The sequence below is a fragment of the Protomyctophum bolini genome (genome assembly GCF_963924005.1).
Source record: "Protomyctophum bolini genome assembly, chromosome: 4".
NCBI classification, from domain to species: Eukaryota; Metazoa; Chordata; class Actinopteri; order Myctophiformes; family Myctophidae; genus Protomyctophum; species Protomyctophum bolini.
This window is the reverse complement of record NC_137865.1, coordinates 19,666,038-19,682,622: the sequence shown is the minus strand read 5'-3', so window position 1 is coordinate 19,682,622 and position 16,585 is coordinate 19,666,038. Positions and strand designations below refer to the sequence as shown.

Genomic DNA, 16,585 nt, shown 5'->3' with positions numbered 1-16,585 from the left:
ACTATTTTAAAGCACAATTAGGTAAACTAAAAAGTCTCTAAACTTTTACAAGACAGAGAGAAAGAGAGATCCATATTTAATAAGTCTGACTATTGTTAAACCCAACGATATATATAAGAAATTGCAGGTGAAAATGTTTTGTTCAATGAACAGACATAAGCGAGATTAATTAATAAGTCTGATATTGCTTGTGAACATCGGTATGAATATAATTGTCTGTTAATTGCCCACAGCCCTGACAGCAACGAGCCACAATCAAAACGAGCGTAGCCTATACTTACTTGTGCATACAGTCTTATTGGTGCTTGTTCCTCCAGTATGGTTGTCATTAGCCAGCGCTGTTACATTGAACGTGTACTGAAAGCCCGCCCTCAGACCACCAATGGCCACATGCGACACCCGTGTGGTGGTGCTGTTAGTACCGCCATTCCACTCCACCACATAGGAGGAGCTCTGTCCCTCTGGTTGGGTCCAGTTCAGAGACACAGAGGACTCTGTGACTTCAGTGACATGAAGGTCCCTGACGGCCATGGGCTCTATCGGTACAAAACAGGAGGGTGGGAGAGAGAGACAGAGAGCAGTGTTGATTTCGTTGACTAAAACTAAAACTGTTTGTCGACTACCCTTTTTCACTGACAAAAACTACATGGAAACTAAATGAAAACTAAGCTATGATGACTAAAACTAAGACTAAGTATATTGACAATTTCGTCAACAAATAGAAACTATAGACTAAAATGTTAGGAAGGGACTAGTGGACGAAAGATCCAGTATAAGTCAATTTACACTTGGTTGCATGCTGAAAATAGTCGATCTACAAGCTCACAACATGTCGCACTGCGATGCGTTGTGAGCTTGTAGAGCTGCTATTTTTGTATTTTGGAGGGCGAGGCCCGCCAAAATACATTATAGTCGACTAAATCAACCGTAGATTTATTTCACAAAACATCTTATGATATTTAGTTCAACTAAAACTAGACTAACACTAAAAAATGCCAGGTGACTAAAACTAAATGAAAACTATTCAAGAGACTATGAATAAAACTAAAATCAAAATGTGCTGCCAAAAACAACACTGACAGAGAGTACTGAACCATTTGGAGATTTACACGTGGGCACCTGGTCCAGAAAAGGTTGACAACGACTGCTTATATACATTGATTCTAGGACTGAATAAAATAGATCACTCACTCGTTGTGAACTCTTTGCAGCAGTTGTGGCATGTGTAGGTGACCTCGTAGGTGGCACCAGGAATCAAAGCGGTTATAGTTGGCGGTGCATGAATGGTGTTGTTGATAGATAGGGTGCAGTTTAAGCCAATTGCCGTTAAGACAATATTGTCTGTTGCTATCGTCGATGCTTTAAATCCGGCACACACACTGGAGACTAAGAGAAAAGAAAAGAAAAGAAAAGAAAAGAAAAGTGCTTGCACAAATGAGCAAAAAGGTTTCACAACATCTGGTTTATAAGAGGCTTACAATTCATGAATCTGTATAAAACAAACCTACTGTATGAGAGCCTATTTCTCAAGCAAGTTGAATAACTATGAAATACTTACTGTTGCATTCTGCTCTGGAGCTCTGCAGATGACAGGGGAAAGAGGGAAGAGAACAGTTAGCTTTTACCACCAGAGGTCAGCATTGAGTTACAGTCACAACTGGCACCTGTCTGTCAGTAGGTCTGAGCACACTTTAGATTCCATGCCGGACAGAAGAAGCTGTCTTTTGCGTAATTTCTGTTTTTTTAGACAGCTGGTGGATGGAAATAAGCTTGCAGTAGATTGCAGCGTCGGCCAGATTCCCGTAAAAGCTTGCCTGGCATTCTGCCATCCACCAGCTGTCTAAAGAAACGAAAAAGACAGCTTCCTTTGGCCGCTCATGGAAGTTCAAGTCCAAGGCAGGCTCCAAGGCAGGCTGAGAGCCTGCCTTGGCCTGGCCTGCACACATGCACAGGGACGTGCACACATAGACATCAAAGGCCCTTTTACCCGTCTGTTTTTTTCCCGAAGTCTCCTGAACTTGAACACAGTGTTTTGCGTTGAACAAATTTGTTTCAAAATCCATGTCGTTACACCGCATCTCCACTAGCTATAAAGAGTGCTGGGTAGCGCCCCAAAAATAGCTGATCTACAAGCTCACAAGTGAGCTTGTAGATCAGCTATTTTTGTCCAAAAGTGCCCTCTTTACGGGACTTCAGCCACTGCCTCTTTACCACCCTCTGCACGTCCCTGCACATGCAGACCGGGTCCCAACCTACAAAACAGGCATTCCTATAGGTTGACAGCGGATGATTATAAAAGGGATGGGTTTGGAGACAGTGATTCATTTTTAGGGCCGGTGAATACATTTTATCCCTGCTTCTGATCAGACTGAATTAAATACATTCATCATTAAACCAATATTTGTAATATATATATATATTTATCTTTATTTATAAAGAAATGGCAAAACTAGACAATCTAGAAGCTCACAATGGGCTTGTACAGTAGATGGGCTATTTTTGGCTATTTTTCATACATTATATGTGGCTTAGGCTCTCAAACTCTACGGCCACCAAGCTATGCCTCTACATCAGTGGTCATCCCAACAGCGACCTACACCTGTGAGACGTGGACGAAGACAGCCAAGGAAGACCTAAGCGAGATGGGTGTCAGCTGGCACGGAGCAAGAAGGGTCGCCAGAGACCGGAGTAAATGGAGAGGACTCGTCGCCCAATGTTCCAATAGGAACGGGAGGAACTAAGTCTAAGTCTAAGGTATGTGGGTAAGAAAATGTCATCCCCTCTGTATTTTTGAGGGGCGCTAGCCCCTTCTATATTCAGATGTATTTTTGAGGGGCGCTAGCCCCCTCTATATTCAGCTATACAGTGTAGATTTTCGTCTCACACACATTAAATTCCCATTGACAATGAATGGAGAAATTACGTCATATGTGGACGAGCAAATCTGCTATTTTTGTCCTACACAAAGGGGGAAGAGTTTTTCCCCCATCGAACAATGAATGCCTCTGTGACAAACTATTTCAAATTCAAAATATGTACTATAGCTATCTTAAAAAAACGCGCATTTGCAAACACACACACACACACACACACACACACACACACACACACACACACACACACGCGCGCGCGCGAGCACACACACGCACACAAATGTCCATTGAGCATGGAGGTGGATTCAAATTCCATGTTTCTCCTCTGCCTCACACGCTGTTTTCACTTTCCTGGTTCCCTACACACACAGATCTCATTCCACCTTAATGATTAGTGAAAACCAAACAGACCTACCCCTCCACATACGCCGCTTTCTTTGTCTGTTTACTAGAGGAAGTTACACATTAAACTTGTAGCATCAGCAGCAGTGTTGCCAGATATTGTGAGAGAAACAAGCAAAAGATAGGTCTACAACAAGCCCAAAAGAAGTGACTCATAGCCTACAGGACATCACCAGAAAAAAATGTCGTGTAGCATCAACATTAGTTTAATCTCACAACACGTTGTGTGCTTGTAGATCTGCTATTTTAAAATAATCTTAATTTTTTTTGTAATTGTTGTAGGTCCCTGTCACAAACATATTGTCAGATGGGGAACTGCGGATAAATATACATATTAATTGAGGGGGGACATGAAAATTACCACTATATATTATTGTAGTTAACATTAAACAGCAAGCCCAAATAAGCAAACTACACTTTGCACAAAGTGTGCAAGTGCAACCCACAAAACTACCGATATTTACAAGCGACGTTACAGAAAAACAAGCCCAAAGTGTGCTTATAATAAGTGGACATGGCAACATGGCTTCCAGTATTCCATATCCATTCCTTGCCTGTGACTCTTCCCATGCAGGAGGCCATTGATTAACTCCTCTCAACATGAAGGGTCAACACAGCTCATGGTCTCTCTTTAGGTAATGTCCTTCATTACAATACCTGTGTACCTGTGATAAAGGCTATGCACAGTACAGTACAGTACAGTAAACCACGCCCCCATCACAAGTGCAAGTTTGTTGGAGTGGAAAGGATTGTGAGTGCGAGTGGTGATCACAGTAGCTCCTCGACTAAAACTATGACGAAAAATGTTTGTCAACTGCCTTTTTTCACTGACAAAACTAAATAAAAACTAAGCTATGACTAAGACTAAGCCTAAAAATATACTGACAATTTCTTCAACAAATCAAAATGTGTCACGCTGCGCCGCGTTGTGAGCTTGTAGATCGGCTATTTTCGGCATGCAGCTAAGAGAAATGAGCCATTTCAATGCCATCACGGCCAGCAAAAAAATGCATTTTAATTGACTAAATTAACTGTAGAACTAGACTAAAACTAAAACATCTCATGTGACTAAAACTAAACAGAAATTTTATTCAGAATACTGCAAAACAAAATCTAAATTTGATGTCAAAATCAACACTAGATCACAGGGTATATTCTGGTCTGTGTGAGGGAGTGGAATGTATCTATAAATGCACCACGTCTCTGTGTGTGCGTAACGTCTGTAATCCACCTAATCACCGCTTGAACAGAACCAGCACCAGTGTTGTTTTTGGCAGCAAATTTTGATTTTAGTCATATAGTCTCTTGAATAGTTTTCATTTACTTTTAGTCACATTTTAGTTTTAGTCGACTAAATATCATAAGATTCTTTTTGACTAAATCTACAGGTGATTTAGTCGACTAAAATGTGTTTTGGCGGGCCTTGATGCCGCCGTAATGGCTGATTTTACACTTGCTGAAAATAGCTGATCTACAAGCTCACTACGCGTCACAGCGCAACGTGTTGTGAGCTTGTAGATCTGCTATTTTCAGCATGCAACCTGCACATTATGAGCTAGATTGTTGTGAACTTATAGAATGCAGCTAGTGTACAAATGGAATCAAACGGACCAAGGATTTTATAGTGTAGATTGGGGTCCCGGAGATCAAAAATGTAATCAAATGAGGGTCCGTGGCCTACAGTAAATAATGCATATCAAACTGGGAATTTAAATTACAAACCATTGTTTGAGTATGAGCATAGCAGTATACTAGGGGCTTAAGTGTTAACATTGGATCCAAATGGACTTCACAGAACAATAATCGTATTAGAACATATTAGTGCATAATTATGGGCAACCTGATTGAGATCAGATTACTCTAGACGGTAGCCTCCGCTGGGACAGGAAATGTTCCATTATGACACTTCCTGTCTTTAACCCTCCTCAACCTTGTCCTATAGGTTGTTGAAAGCAGTCTTCCCTGCCCTCCCTACGCCCTTCCTACCCCGCCCGGGGCCCTATTCTTTCTGAAGGTCGCGGCGGGGCGGACACAGCGGGGCACAGTGGGACACTTTGACGAGGGGTTGCCGCCGGGTCCGTGCGCTCTTTCGTGGCGCTCTCGCGGGACAGGCAGACAGACAGAGGGAGGGGATGCTATTTTAGAAACTGAGAGACCAGGGGTGATGTCATGCCTTCTGTTTAGCAAAAGCCACCAAGAAGAAGAAAGGTTTGTATGTATCCTGATGCCATTGCCATTACATTCCAAACCATACCTATATTAAATTGTTTATAGGATCAATATATGTAAATTAATATATGATAACTCTTCCACAGTAGTAGATTTTTCATATTGTAATTTATTTTGGATATTTTCCTATATAATGCATAATTTGCATATTTAAAGATTTTAGATTTGTAAAACCATAAATCATTGTCTTTGTGTAAGTAATCAACTGGGGAAGTTTCATGGTGATAACAATTTAATATAGGTATGGTTTTGCACACTCAATTCATAATTAATGTCCCAATTTTGGAGCTCTGTCTCATAGACTAAGAACCAAAAAGAACTGATCCGGTTCCCAACTGGTGGAAAAGGGGCCACAGAGACATGGTGCATTTATACTTAGATACATAGATGTATGACGCTATTGTATGTTGCTTTCAATGTTTTTTGGGCGAGCAATATAATTATAGACCTGATCATAACGCCCAATCAATGTTCTGTTCCTGGTGGCGTCACTCGTCGACAATAACAATTTAACAATTTAAATATGTCGCTTTCAACTAGTAACACCACCGGCATTGATTGCAGTGTAGTCGTAGTACGACGGAAACACTTCTTACATCAAGTACCTCAAAACGCTGTGTCAAAGTTCCACTTTGAACGCACGCTGGAGGAACAAACTGTGCATTTTGAGGAAATTCATGTCTGTGTGACTTCTGCTGTGAGTGAATGTAAAGGCTATAATAATAGTCTACTCCATTATATACTGTACATGCACTCCACTTCCCACAAAGCCATACAGGCCACAATAGACCTTTACTTCCTATGTATGTGTGTACTGTGTTGTATACGTGCGTGCGTGCGTGCGTGCGTGCTTGCGTTGCATGCGTGCGTGCGTGCGTGCGTGCGTGCGTGCGTGCGTGCGTGCCCATAATAAATGTATATGAGAAATAGACATTGTGAGGACCATTTTGGTAGGCTTACAATTAGGAAAAAGATTCAGTTTAGATTTAGTTTTAGAGTTAGGATTAGGCATTTAGAAGTTAGATTTAGTAATAGTTTTAGTTTTATGGTTGGAGTTATGCCTGATTTGTGTGTGCGTGAGCATGTGAGTTTGTGGGTGTGTACTACTCTACAATGTACTCAAGTATTTTGTAGAGTTTGTTGGCAATGCGGCATACAAACGAACCGACACTTGGTCCATTTGGTTCCATTTCTATAATGTCAGAGTTACAGACCCGTATAAGGGTAACCGGAACGCTCGGCACAAAACACACTTGCCCCCATTGCATTCGCGGACCGCCACTGTATTCTTGAATTTGTTTTACTGGGGTAAAAGGCATAGATTATAGTCATAGTTCTACTGAGGTTAAGTTTAGGAATAAGGTTTGGTTTAGTCATAGTTTTACTGAGGTTAAGTTTCTGGTTTAAGGACTGTTTTGACCATACTATTGTATGTATAAGTACAGAACAATGAATGTTTGCTTTCGCCATCTTTGTTGATTGAGTGTTAGTCTTACTAGAAACACTAAAAGTTTCTAAAGTTTCTGTCACCTCTGAGGTAAGTTACTGGAGGTCAATGCTTAAAGTGTGATTACCTTTGAGGGGATTAAGTACACCCATCAAACCCATTAGTGTCAACCTCAGACCATCAGATCATGGTCTGATTTTGAATCTAAATGGCTTTGTGTTTATGCTAGGTTAGGTTCAGGCATAGTTTTACTGAGGTTTAAGTTTAGGAATACCTGGTGGCGAGGTCGCCTGATTTTACCCGGGGCAAGCGTTGTATTCGCTGTAAGGGTCCATTTGGAACCCTCATTGGGGGGTCCCTGGCACACAATATTTCCAGATGTGGCTTTACTGTTACATATATAATGGCATGGAAAAGGTTCAGAACGACTGTGCTAGTAATGCTACTTTGACTTATCATGACAACCTCTCATTTTGCTACAAATGTCTTATCTATGTTTATATTCTTAGCCCATTTCTAGTGCTGCCTCTTATTTACTTCTGACCAAATAAATAAAACAACTGGCTGAAGCAACAGAAACCACTGAGCCTCGACAATGAGTCAGGGAAGAAATAGACCATGTTTCCACTCCCACGTGGGAAAAAGCTGCACTGTCTGGCAGGCAGAAACCTCTTATCTCCATATTCTATTTTGCTAATGAATGCTCTACTACTTGATCATACGGTACTACAGCGTCACACATGAGCATCAACAGTAGCAGATCCGCCAGCTGGAAACGGGGCTCTAGCTTGAGGATCTGCTACTTTAGATATTTTGGAATTGGAATCCTGAAAAGGTACAGATTTGGATTTGGACATAATGTTTCCCCCCGACAGAGACGAAATACTGAAATGTATAGTTCAAAGAAGGACAAGTCTTTTTCTTCTTGTATTTTTTCAGTAATCCACTGGGACGTTATGCCAATGCCACCAGTCATCTGGTGAGTGTGTGCCACCCATCTGTACCCTCAACCCCTCTCCGCTCACAATCTAGTAGTAACATGTTAATAAAGTATGTTTTTTGATAAAGGCATACATAATAATAATATTGGTCCCTACTCCTTTGGGTGTGTTTTGTGAAATGTATGTCTGCATTTTACCTATCCTATAATCACACAGTGAACGGTCATTGGGCGGCACTCGGGGAGCATGGCATAGGGTCTTGCTCAGGGACACTACAGCTCCCCATGCAGGCGGGCTCACTAACCACTCATATCCACTCATCCTCTCATTTGCAGGTCTCCACTGGAGAAGACATTTTGTGCTGTTGTGCAGAAAACTCTTATCTCCATATTTTAACACGCCCTTATTTTAACACGCTACAGCGACACACAAAAAATGCATCAAATGTAGCAGATCCCATAAGCTTGAATCTTTTGAAAAGTAACAGATTTCTTTGGGGGTCACGGTGGCACAGTCGGTAGTGCTGTCGCCTCACAGCTAGAAGGCCCTGGGTTCGATTCCTGCTGGGGACACGGTGGGCGCTGGGGGCGTGTTCCCTGCTCCGTGTCATCAGTGCCCATACCCGAGGCGGGGTTGGCCAAAGGGCCTTTCTGTGTGGAGTTTGCATGTTCTCCCCGTGTACCCTAGGGTAGGTACCCTCACAAAAACATGCCGTAATCCTGGTCTCTAAACTACCTCCCCCTGGCCAGCCGGGGCGCCTGATGGAGGGGAAAGGAACTGGTCGGAATAACGTGTTCCTTCCACGCGCTACGTCCGGCCGGGGAAACTCTCCCCTGTCAGGTGAAAAGAAGCAGCTTGGACTCTTCATGCATAGAAGGAAGCATGAGGTCAGTCCGTTGCCCCCCCCCCCCCCCCCCCCCCAGGTTGGCAGAGGAAGTGTAGCGCCCAGGATTACATTAGATAATTGACACTGGGTGAAAAAATGGGTTACAAAATTGTGGGATATAACATTTGAAAAAAACCCGAAAGAAAAGTAACCGATTTGGACACATGAGGTTTCCACCCGACAGAGGCGATATTTAATGGTAATCTTGAAATGCATTTGGCCAGGAATCACTCAGCCAGAGACTGACCCTTGTGCAGTGTGTTCTGTATCTGTGGCCTGTGGCCAGGGCCAGTCTGCATCGGGGGAGAGGAAATGGCTGTACTGACCGTTAAGTAAACATTACATCAAGCACTGGGGGGGGGGGGGGGGGGGGGCTGCACTTCTGGAAAGCAACCAAGTGCTGAACTTAAGCTCAACTTAATGTATTGTTACTTTAACTTGAATATGTCACATTTTTCAATAAAGTAATAAAGTATATACTTCTAGCCTGACTCCAGGCCATAAACTCTGCCCACTCACTGAGTGGACAGTATTATTTCTACCAATATTGTATGTTTTACTCCATTACAATTGCAGTTATACTGGTTACTTTTCAGATTTAGATTATCATTGGATATTCGAAAAATAATCGTAAGTGTTCAATGCCGATATACTTTTGTACTTTTACTCAAGTGAAATTTTTAATACAGCCCTTTTATTTGTAACGTGTGTATTTTCATATCGTGGAACTGCATGCATGGTACTTTTACCAAAGTAAAAAAACAACGTAATACTTCTTCCACCTCTGGCTAAATATTAAGTAAACATTACATCAAGCCTTATAATTCACTTGAAACGGTCCTGTCCTCCTCTCTGCTGGCCTGCTGATAGCGTCCAAGTTCCTTCCTCCGTAATAACAGCCTGAGCCAGGTCCAGAAACAATTGAGAATGTCACCTTAAAAGCTTGTTTGCACAAGGATCAGCCTATTTAACCTAAACGGCTTATAGTGTGATCTGATAACCCTAAACAGAACACACAACGGGGAACGGCATTGTGTCCGACCCCTTTAATTGCCCCCTGTTACGTAATGGCTGAATATTAGGGGACATGCTGGGTCCCTCCCTGCTGGCCTTTTGGGTCCACACAGAGAAAGTGGAATTCTACACGCACGCACGCACGCACGCACGCACGCACGCACGCACGCACGCACGCACGCACGCACACACACACACACACACACACACACACACACACACACACACACACACACACACACACACACACACACACACACACACACACACACACACACACACACACACACACACACACAAAACAGCTGAATATTATGTTATCTGACTTCAATCCAAACAACTGTTTGTAACTGTTTGTAATACATTATGTGTGTGTGTGTGTGTGTGTGTGTGTGTGTGTGTGTGTGTGTGTGTGTGTGTGTGTGTGTGTGTGTGTGTGTGTGTGTGTGTGTGTGTGTGTGTGTGTGTGTGCGGGTCCCTCCCTGCTGGCCTTTTGGGTCCACACGAAGAAAGTGGAATTCTACACGCACGCACGCACGCACACATGCACGCACACACGCACACACACACACACACACACACAGACAGATATTGTAATATGGTATTCTAAAAGGATGATTCATTAGAATGTGAGGATATGCGTGAGTGCGTGAGTGCGTGCATGCGTGCGTGCATGTGTACGTGCGTGTGTGCGTGCATGCGTGCGTGCGTCCTAACTTCCCCTCAGCATGGGGAGGGAAACACGATCAGCAAAACCTGTTTGAACTTCTTCTTCTGTCAGATCCACTGATAGTACAAGTTCAAGTTCATGTTCCTTATTTCAACATCCAGTCCTTCAGGTGACTGTAGATCCAAACTGTTCATTTGAGGGACAGAACTCTACTCTGCCACAACGTTATGCTGCAGACACTGGCAGATGCAAAAGATACAAAGATGCAAAGCTACACAGTGTATTTGTAGCATTAAGCAGCAGGTGCTCGATTATTAGCACCACTACAAACGTCCAACACATATACAATTAATTACTCACAGGTAATGCTGCAGGTTCCATGTTTAAGTCATTCCAAAGTGTGTAGCCTACATTGTTTAACGAGGCGTGACCCTCGTGACATCACGCCTCAATAAATGGTCACTCCATATGATCATCAGACCCCCCCATGCCAAAGCGCCAGCGCTCGCCAAGTCTGTCGTCTGCCGTCACCCAGACGGATGCGTGCACATTCTCGCCATCAGGGCGTCTTAGTGGTTATTTTATATAACGTTTTTCCCCCCATGGTCCACCTGTACTTGTGCCATGGACCAGAAGTGGTTACGTGGAACAGTGGCTAAGATATGAGACACAGTGACCTAGGCACACTGTAGACTCATTGTTTCTGGACTTAAGCACAACATCCTGGCACTTCCCTCACCCACCCAGAGACCCTCCCTGATAACACTGCAATAATATACAGCCCAACCTTTCAGTCATTATGCTCAGAGTTATGACTCCACCGCCATAATGAAGGAAGAGGAGAGTCACACGGCATCGGATAATAAATCAACCCCTGGGCCTTCTTTGAACTGGCCTGATTGTACTGCAGCAGTAAGCTGGTGGTTCTCGAACGTTGTCATGTCAAGGACCCCCAAATGAATAGATGTTTGGCCGCGGAGTGGACCCACATCTGTGCGACGGATCCACCATACAAGATTTTGTGCTGTTAAAAGGATTCTGCCGTCTGCAGGCCAAATACAGATGAATTTGGGGGTCCTTGGCACAACTGCTGTAAGCTATACGCTTGAGATCTTAATGTTCTGTTCCTTCCTCATCACTTCCTCCTCACTTCCCCTGTGTTTCTTAGCTTCTTCTACTGTATGTACAATATACATTTATCTGGACCAGTGTTGTTTTCGTCGACTAAAACTATGACGAAAAATGTCCGTCGACTACCTTTTTTCACAGACAAAAACTACATAAAAACGAAGCCATGATGACTAAAACTATGACTAAATTTACTGTCGATTTTGTCAACAAATAAAATAGAACTACACTAAAACGTTAGGAAGGGACTAGTGGACAAGAGATCCAGTCCACACAAGTCATTTCACACTTAGTTGCATGCTGAAAATAGCACATCTGCAATATCAGGTGACTAATCACATCTCACATGCACGCTCTTTACCTGATCAAAGCTGCTATTTAAACTTCTCTGCCTACCTGCTCATTCCTGGCTCCTCTCCTGCTGTGCGGACGTGCGTCGCTGCTAACCTGCTCAGTGCTCACGCCTAGCCATGCCCCAACTTAATGTTAATGTTACAGGGAATGAATAGGGACAGAGCCCTGACGCCAAACTATAGGCTTCAAATGTATTCATTAAAACAGTTGACTCAGGCAAATGACTCAGACTGACTAGAATAGATGATAAGCTATTTAAGACAAAAATCACAATTACGTCAATAAGAAAACAAAAACCCATCATTATCCTCTTTTCACTTACTCACTTTTGGTTGATTAGTGTTATTATTCATTTAAATAGTGAAAGTAGCCAATATACTGTATGAGTGCAGAACACATCATGCCAGGACACTTTGTGAGCTTGTAGATTGCCTATTTCCACCTAATAGGGCTTAAATCAGTGGTTCCCAAACTGTGTCATGTCAAGGACCCACAAATGGACACTTATTAGCCCACGGACCCCCATTTGAAAAGATATGCCAGGGACCCCCATAAGAGAAGGCTCTACAGTAGCAGTGTACCATTTTAATTTCAAGGACCCCCGGTTTGACATGCATTAGTCTACGGACCCCCGTTTAATGGCATTTCTATCTCTGGGACCCCCAATTCATATTGTAAAATCAATGTTAATTTAACTCTGAGAGTGAAATGGAACCAGACAGACCCGTTAGTTAATCCAATTGTGACTAATACAGATGTAGTCCATACATTCACTATAACATACTATACACTTACCCCTCATACAATTGTCTAGGTTCACTGGCTTGGGTTCGAGATCGTCATAGCACTGTTTTTTACCATTTTACATTACATTTTACCATAAACTAAAGCAACAACACGTAACAACAGTATGAAAATAATGAACCATCAAACAGCAACTTTGCTTACTTCAAAACAACCTTTGTATTTGCTATTCATGAGAATATAATGCAAATCACAAACCAGGATATTCCTTATACACCGGCTCTCTTTATTCTGGGTGATCCATCGCCAGTAAAACCCCTCCCCGCACCTCTAGCTGACTGGATTCATACAGCATTAATGGTGGGCAGGAAAATCATTGTTAAGGAATGGAAGTCTGAGGATTTGCCTCCAGCACATGTATGGTTCACTCAGCTTGGTATTGTGGCTGCTTTGGAGAGGTTATCTTTTAAGATGTATAATCAGTTGGATAAATATGATTCGAAGTGGAACGTGTTCCTTAGTCATGTTGCAGGTCCTTTGGTGTGATCCATGGTCAGGCAATGCCCTTTTGATTGTTTACTGTATTAGTATACATATGATACGGTTGGTGATGCTGCGTGTTTGGTCGTGTAAACTAATTTAAACTTTGAATTTGATTTATTTTTATTTTTATTTGTTTATCTTGTCTATCCTTGTTTTATATTATGTTTCTGTGTTACATGTCCATGCATACGTATTCTGTTGTTGTTGCTTGTGTTTGTTTTTCCTGTTTTCTATTTTCTGTATTTGTAAAAAATCCAAATAAAGTACTGATCATTAAAAAAAAAAACTACCTTTGTATTGGTGTGTGCATCCCAGACTCCCACAGAGTCAAACTACCTTTGTATTGGTGTGTGCATCCCAGACTCCCACAGAGTCAAACTACCTTTGTATTGGTGTGTGCATCTCAGACTCCCACAGAGTCAAACTACCTTTGTATTGGTGTGTGCATCCCAGACTCCCACAGAGTCAAACTACCTTTGTATTGGTGTGTGCATCTCAGACTCCCACAGAGTCAAACTACCTTTGTATTGGTGTGTGCATCCCAGACTCCCACAGAGTCAAACTACCTTTGTATTGGTGTGTGCATCCCAGACTCCCACAGAGTCAAACTACCTTTGTATTGGTGTGTGCATCTCAGACTCCCACAGAGTCAAACTACCTTTGTATTGGTGTGTGCATCCCAGACTCCCACAGAGTCAAACTACCTTTGTATTGGTGTGTGCATCCCAGACTCCCACAGAGTCAAACTACCTTTGTATTGGTGTGTGCATCTCAGACTCCCACAGAGTCAAACTACCTTTGTATTGGTGTGTGCATCTCAGACTCCCACAGAGTCAAACTACCTTTGTATTGGTGTGTGCATCCCAGACTCCCACAGAGTCCAACTAAGTGCTATCAAGAGCCCGATCAGGATCTATGGAAATGAGTTGAGCTGCTATGCACTGTACTGTCCCCATGCATACTTTTACTTTACTGGAGTATTTCCAAATTGCAATACTTTTAATTCTACTCCACTACATCTCAGAGGTACTGACTTTTAGGCTACTTCACTACAATTATATGGAAACTTTAGTTCCTATAGTTACTTTGTAGATTTTGATTATTATTACAAAAAACACGACGCATTGTGAGATTTTTTTAAATACATTTTGAACTTGTGAAACGAGACATTTCGCACAATGAGTACTTTTACATTTTAATGCCAATACCTTTTCATTTTTACTCAAGCACATTTTGAATTCCGGCCTTTTATTTAAACCGAGTATTTCTATAATGCAGCATTGAATATATTGATACTTTTACTCAAGTAAAATATACGAGCACTTTTTCCGCCACTGAGTGCAGGTCAGGTCAAGGCTGTGAGCTGGCTGGCTGGGTGCTGATATAGATACCTATCTACCAGGTTGTGCTGTACGACTCTTCCTCTTTAGCTTAAAGTCAATGTGACACGATGGGAGACACAGAAGATTCAATACATACACAAGCACACACACATTCACAGCCAGACACTTACACGCAGACGATTCCACGCTATAGAGTGTAAAGTCAGGTGTGTGAGAATGTGCTGTACGTGTGTGTCATCATGGTAGCGTCACTTGCAGAGGTGCAGGGAACGTGACAGAGACAGAAGTCGAACAAACCAGAGCGCTGTCACGCTTCAAATGTATTTAATAGTATGCAACTTATCTCCTCACCTCATTTAAACCACAATATTCCATATGCGTATGTGGTGTTTTATGCCGCCTTTTGTGTAGGTGCTTTTCACATATCATTTTCAACTCACTGTAACGTGCAGTCCTCACCTTAATCTCAACTAGAGAAAAGTGTCAGTGATTCTACAGCACATGCGTTCTTCCATGACATTTGGTCTTTTTCACAGAGGAAAGATTTGACGACTTTGCCCTTCTTACAGGCATTCTCCAAACTTCATTATGCCACTGTTGTTGTAATCTCTCCCTAAAGTGGGCTATGTGTGGATGGGGGGAGGATACAAAGAAGTGAAAAAAAACTGACGCAATATTTCTCATCATGCGTCGGCCTGGCTATGGTGGCTCATGGCCATTGGCCAACTGATAAAAAGATTATCATCTTGTTGACAATAAGGCCTTTGAGGCTGCGAGCGGAGCCAGACTGTCTCATTTACATGAGCACTGCATGGGGAGGACTGCGTTTCTTTGTCATGATGTTACCATGCAAGGCCTCCAGTCAGAGGGGTCAAATTAAATGCAAGAAGCGTGTTTTTCGGGGGATGTAACTTACAAACGTAACGGTCTTGTTGTGGGAGTTGTGGGAGTTGCTGAGGGAGGGTTTGAGCGTGGGGGAGTCAGGGGAGGGTACAGCGCTCCACACAGCCAGAGTTTGGATTTGTGACGTTCCATATCGGAATCCAACAATGCTAGCATGGATGGACACAGGGAGGCCTGTGACGTCGGTCGGAACACAGCCGACAAGACCTTAATTTGGGATTGGCTTCTGAATTTGAATTTTAAGTTTGAATGCTGCCACGCCACGTGCGTCATCATGAATAAATTCAAATCTGATTCTTAGGATTAATGCATGAGCGACTTAGTCAAATGTCTCTACTGTCTAGAGACATTTATTATATTATGAGAGAGCGTATATACAGTATATCATCTCTGTCGGGTGGAATGTCCAAAACTGTTACTTTTCTGGGTTCAAATAAAAAAATAGCAAAACATCAAAAAATCAAACTACAGCATGCTGTAGTTTGATCAAGCAGGGCGTTAATTTACGAAAAAATACAAAAACTTAGAATATGGGGATAATAGGTTTCTGACAACAATGATATGCTTTTATGTACAGTTATTGATGACGTTAGCGGACTGCAGTGTCAGCAGTGTTGATTTCATCGACTAAAACTAAGACGATCGATGTTCGTCGACTACCTTTTTTCACTGACAAAAACTAAGTAGAAACAAAATGAAAACTAAGCTATGATGACTAAAACTAAGACTAAATATATCGACAATTTCGTAAAAAAATAAAAACTAGACTAAAATGTTAGGGAGGGACTATAGTGGACAAGAGATCCAGTATAAGTCATTTTACAGTTTGGTTGCATGCTGAAAATAGCAACACTTGCTATTGTGTAAAAGTGTAAAATCTGCCATTATGACGGCACCAAGGCCCGCCAAAATACATTTTAGTTGACTAAATCAACTGTAGATTTAGTCGATGATATTTAGTCGACTAAAACAGTAAAACATTCCAGGTGACTAAAATGTGACTAAAACTAAACGAAAACGATTCAAAAGACTATGACTATAAAAAATTCAAATGTTGCTGCCAAAAACAACACTGAGTGTCAGTATAGTCCAGTGATAGACCTGTTCA

General features: G+C 42.2%; 1 protein-coding gene across 5 annotated transcripts in view; it reads right to left on the bottom strand.

The window, feature by feature from the left end:
* The window catches only part of LOC308313653 (receptor-type tyrosine-protein phosphatase eta-like), a 53,628-nt gene that overhangs the window by 30,941 nt on the left and 6,102 nt on the right, over positions 1–16,585 (bottom strand). For all 5 annotated transcript variants that reach the window (XM_080760895.1, XM_080760899.1, XM_080760900.1 and 2 more), the window contains exons 2-4: positions 1,559–1,580; positions 1,192–1,386; positions 282–536 (exon numbers count right to left, since the gene is read on the bottom strand). In XM_080760895.1, coding sequence (XP_080617021.1) covers positions 282–536; positions 1,192–1,386; positions 1,559–1,580 — 472 coding nt within the window. The remainder of the gene's footprint in view (positions 1–281; positions 537–1,191; positions 1,387–1,558; positions 1,581–16,585) is intronic.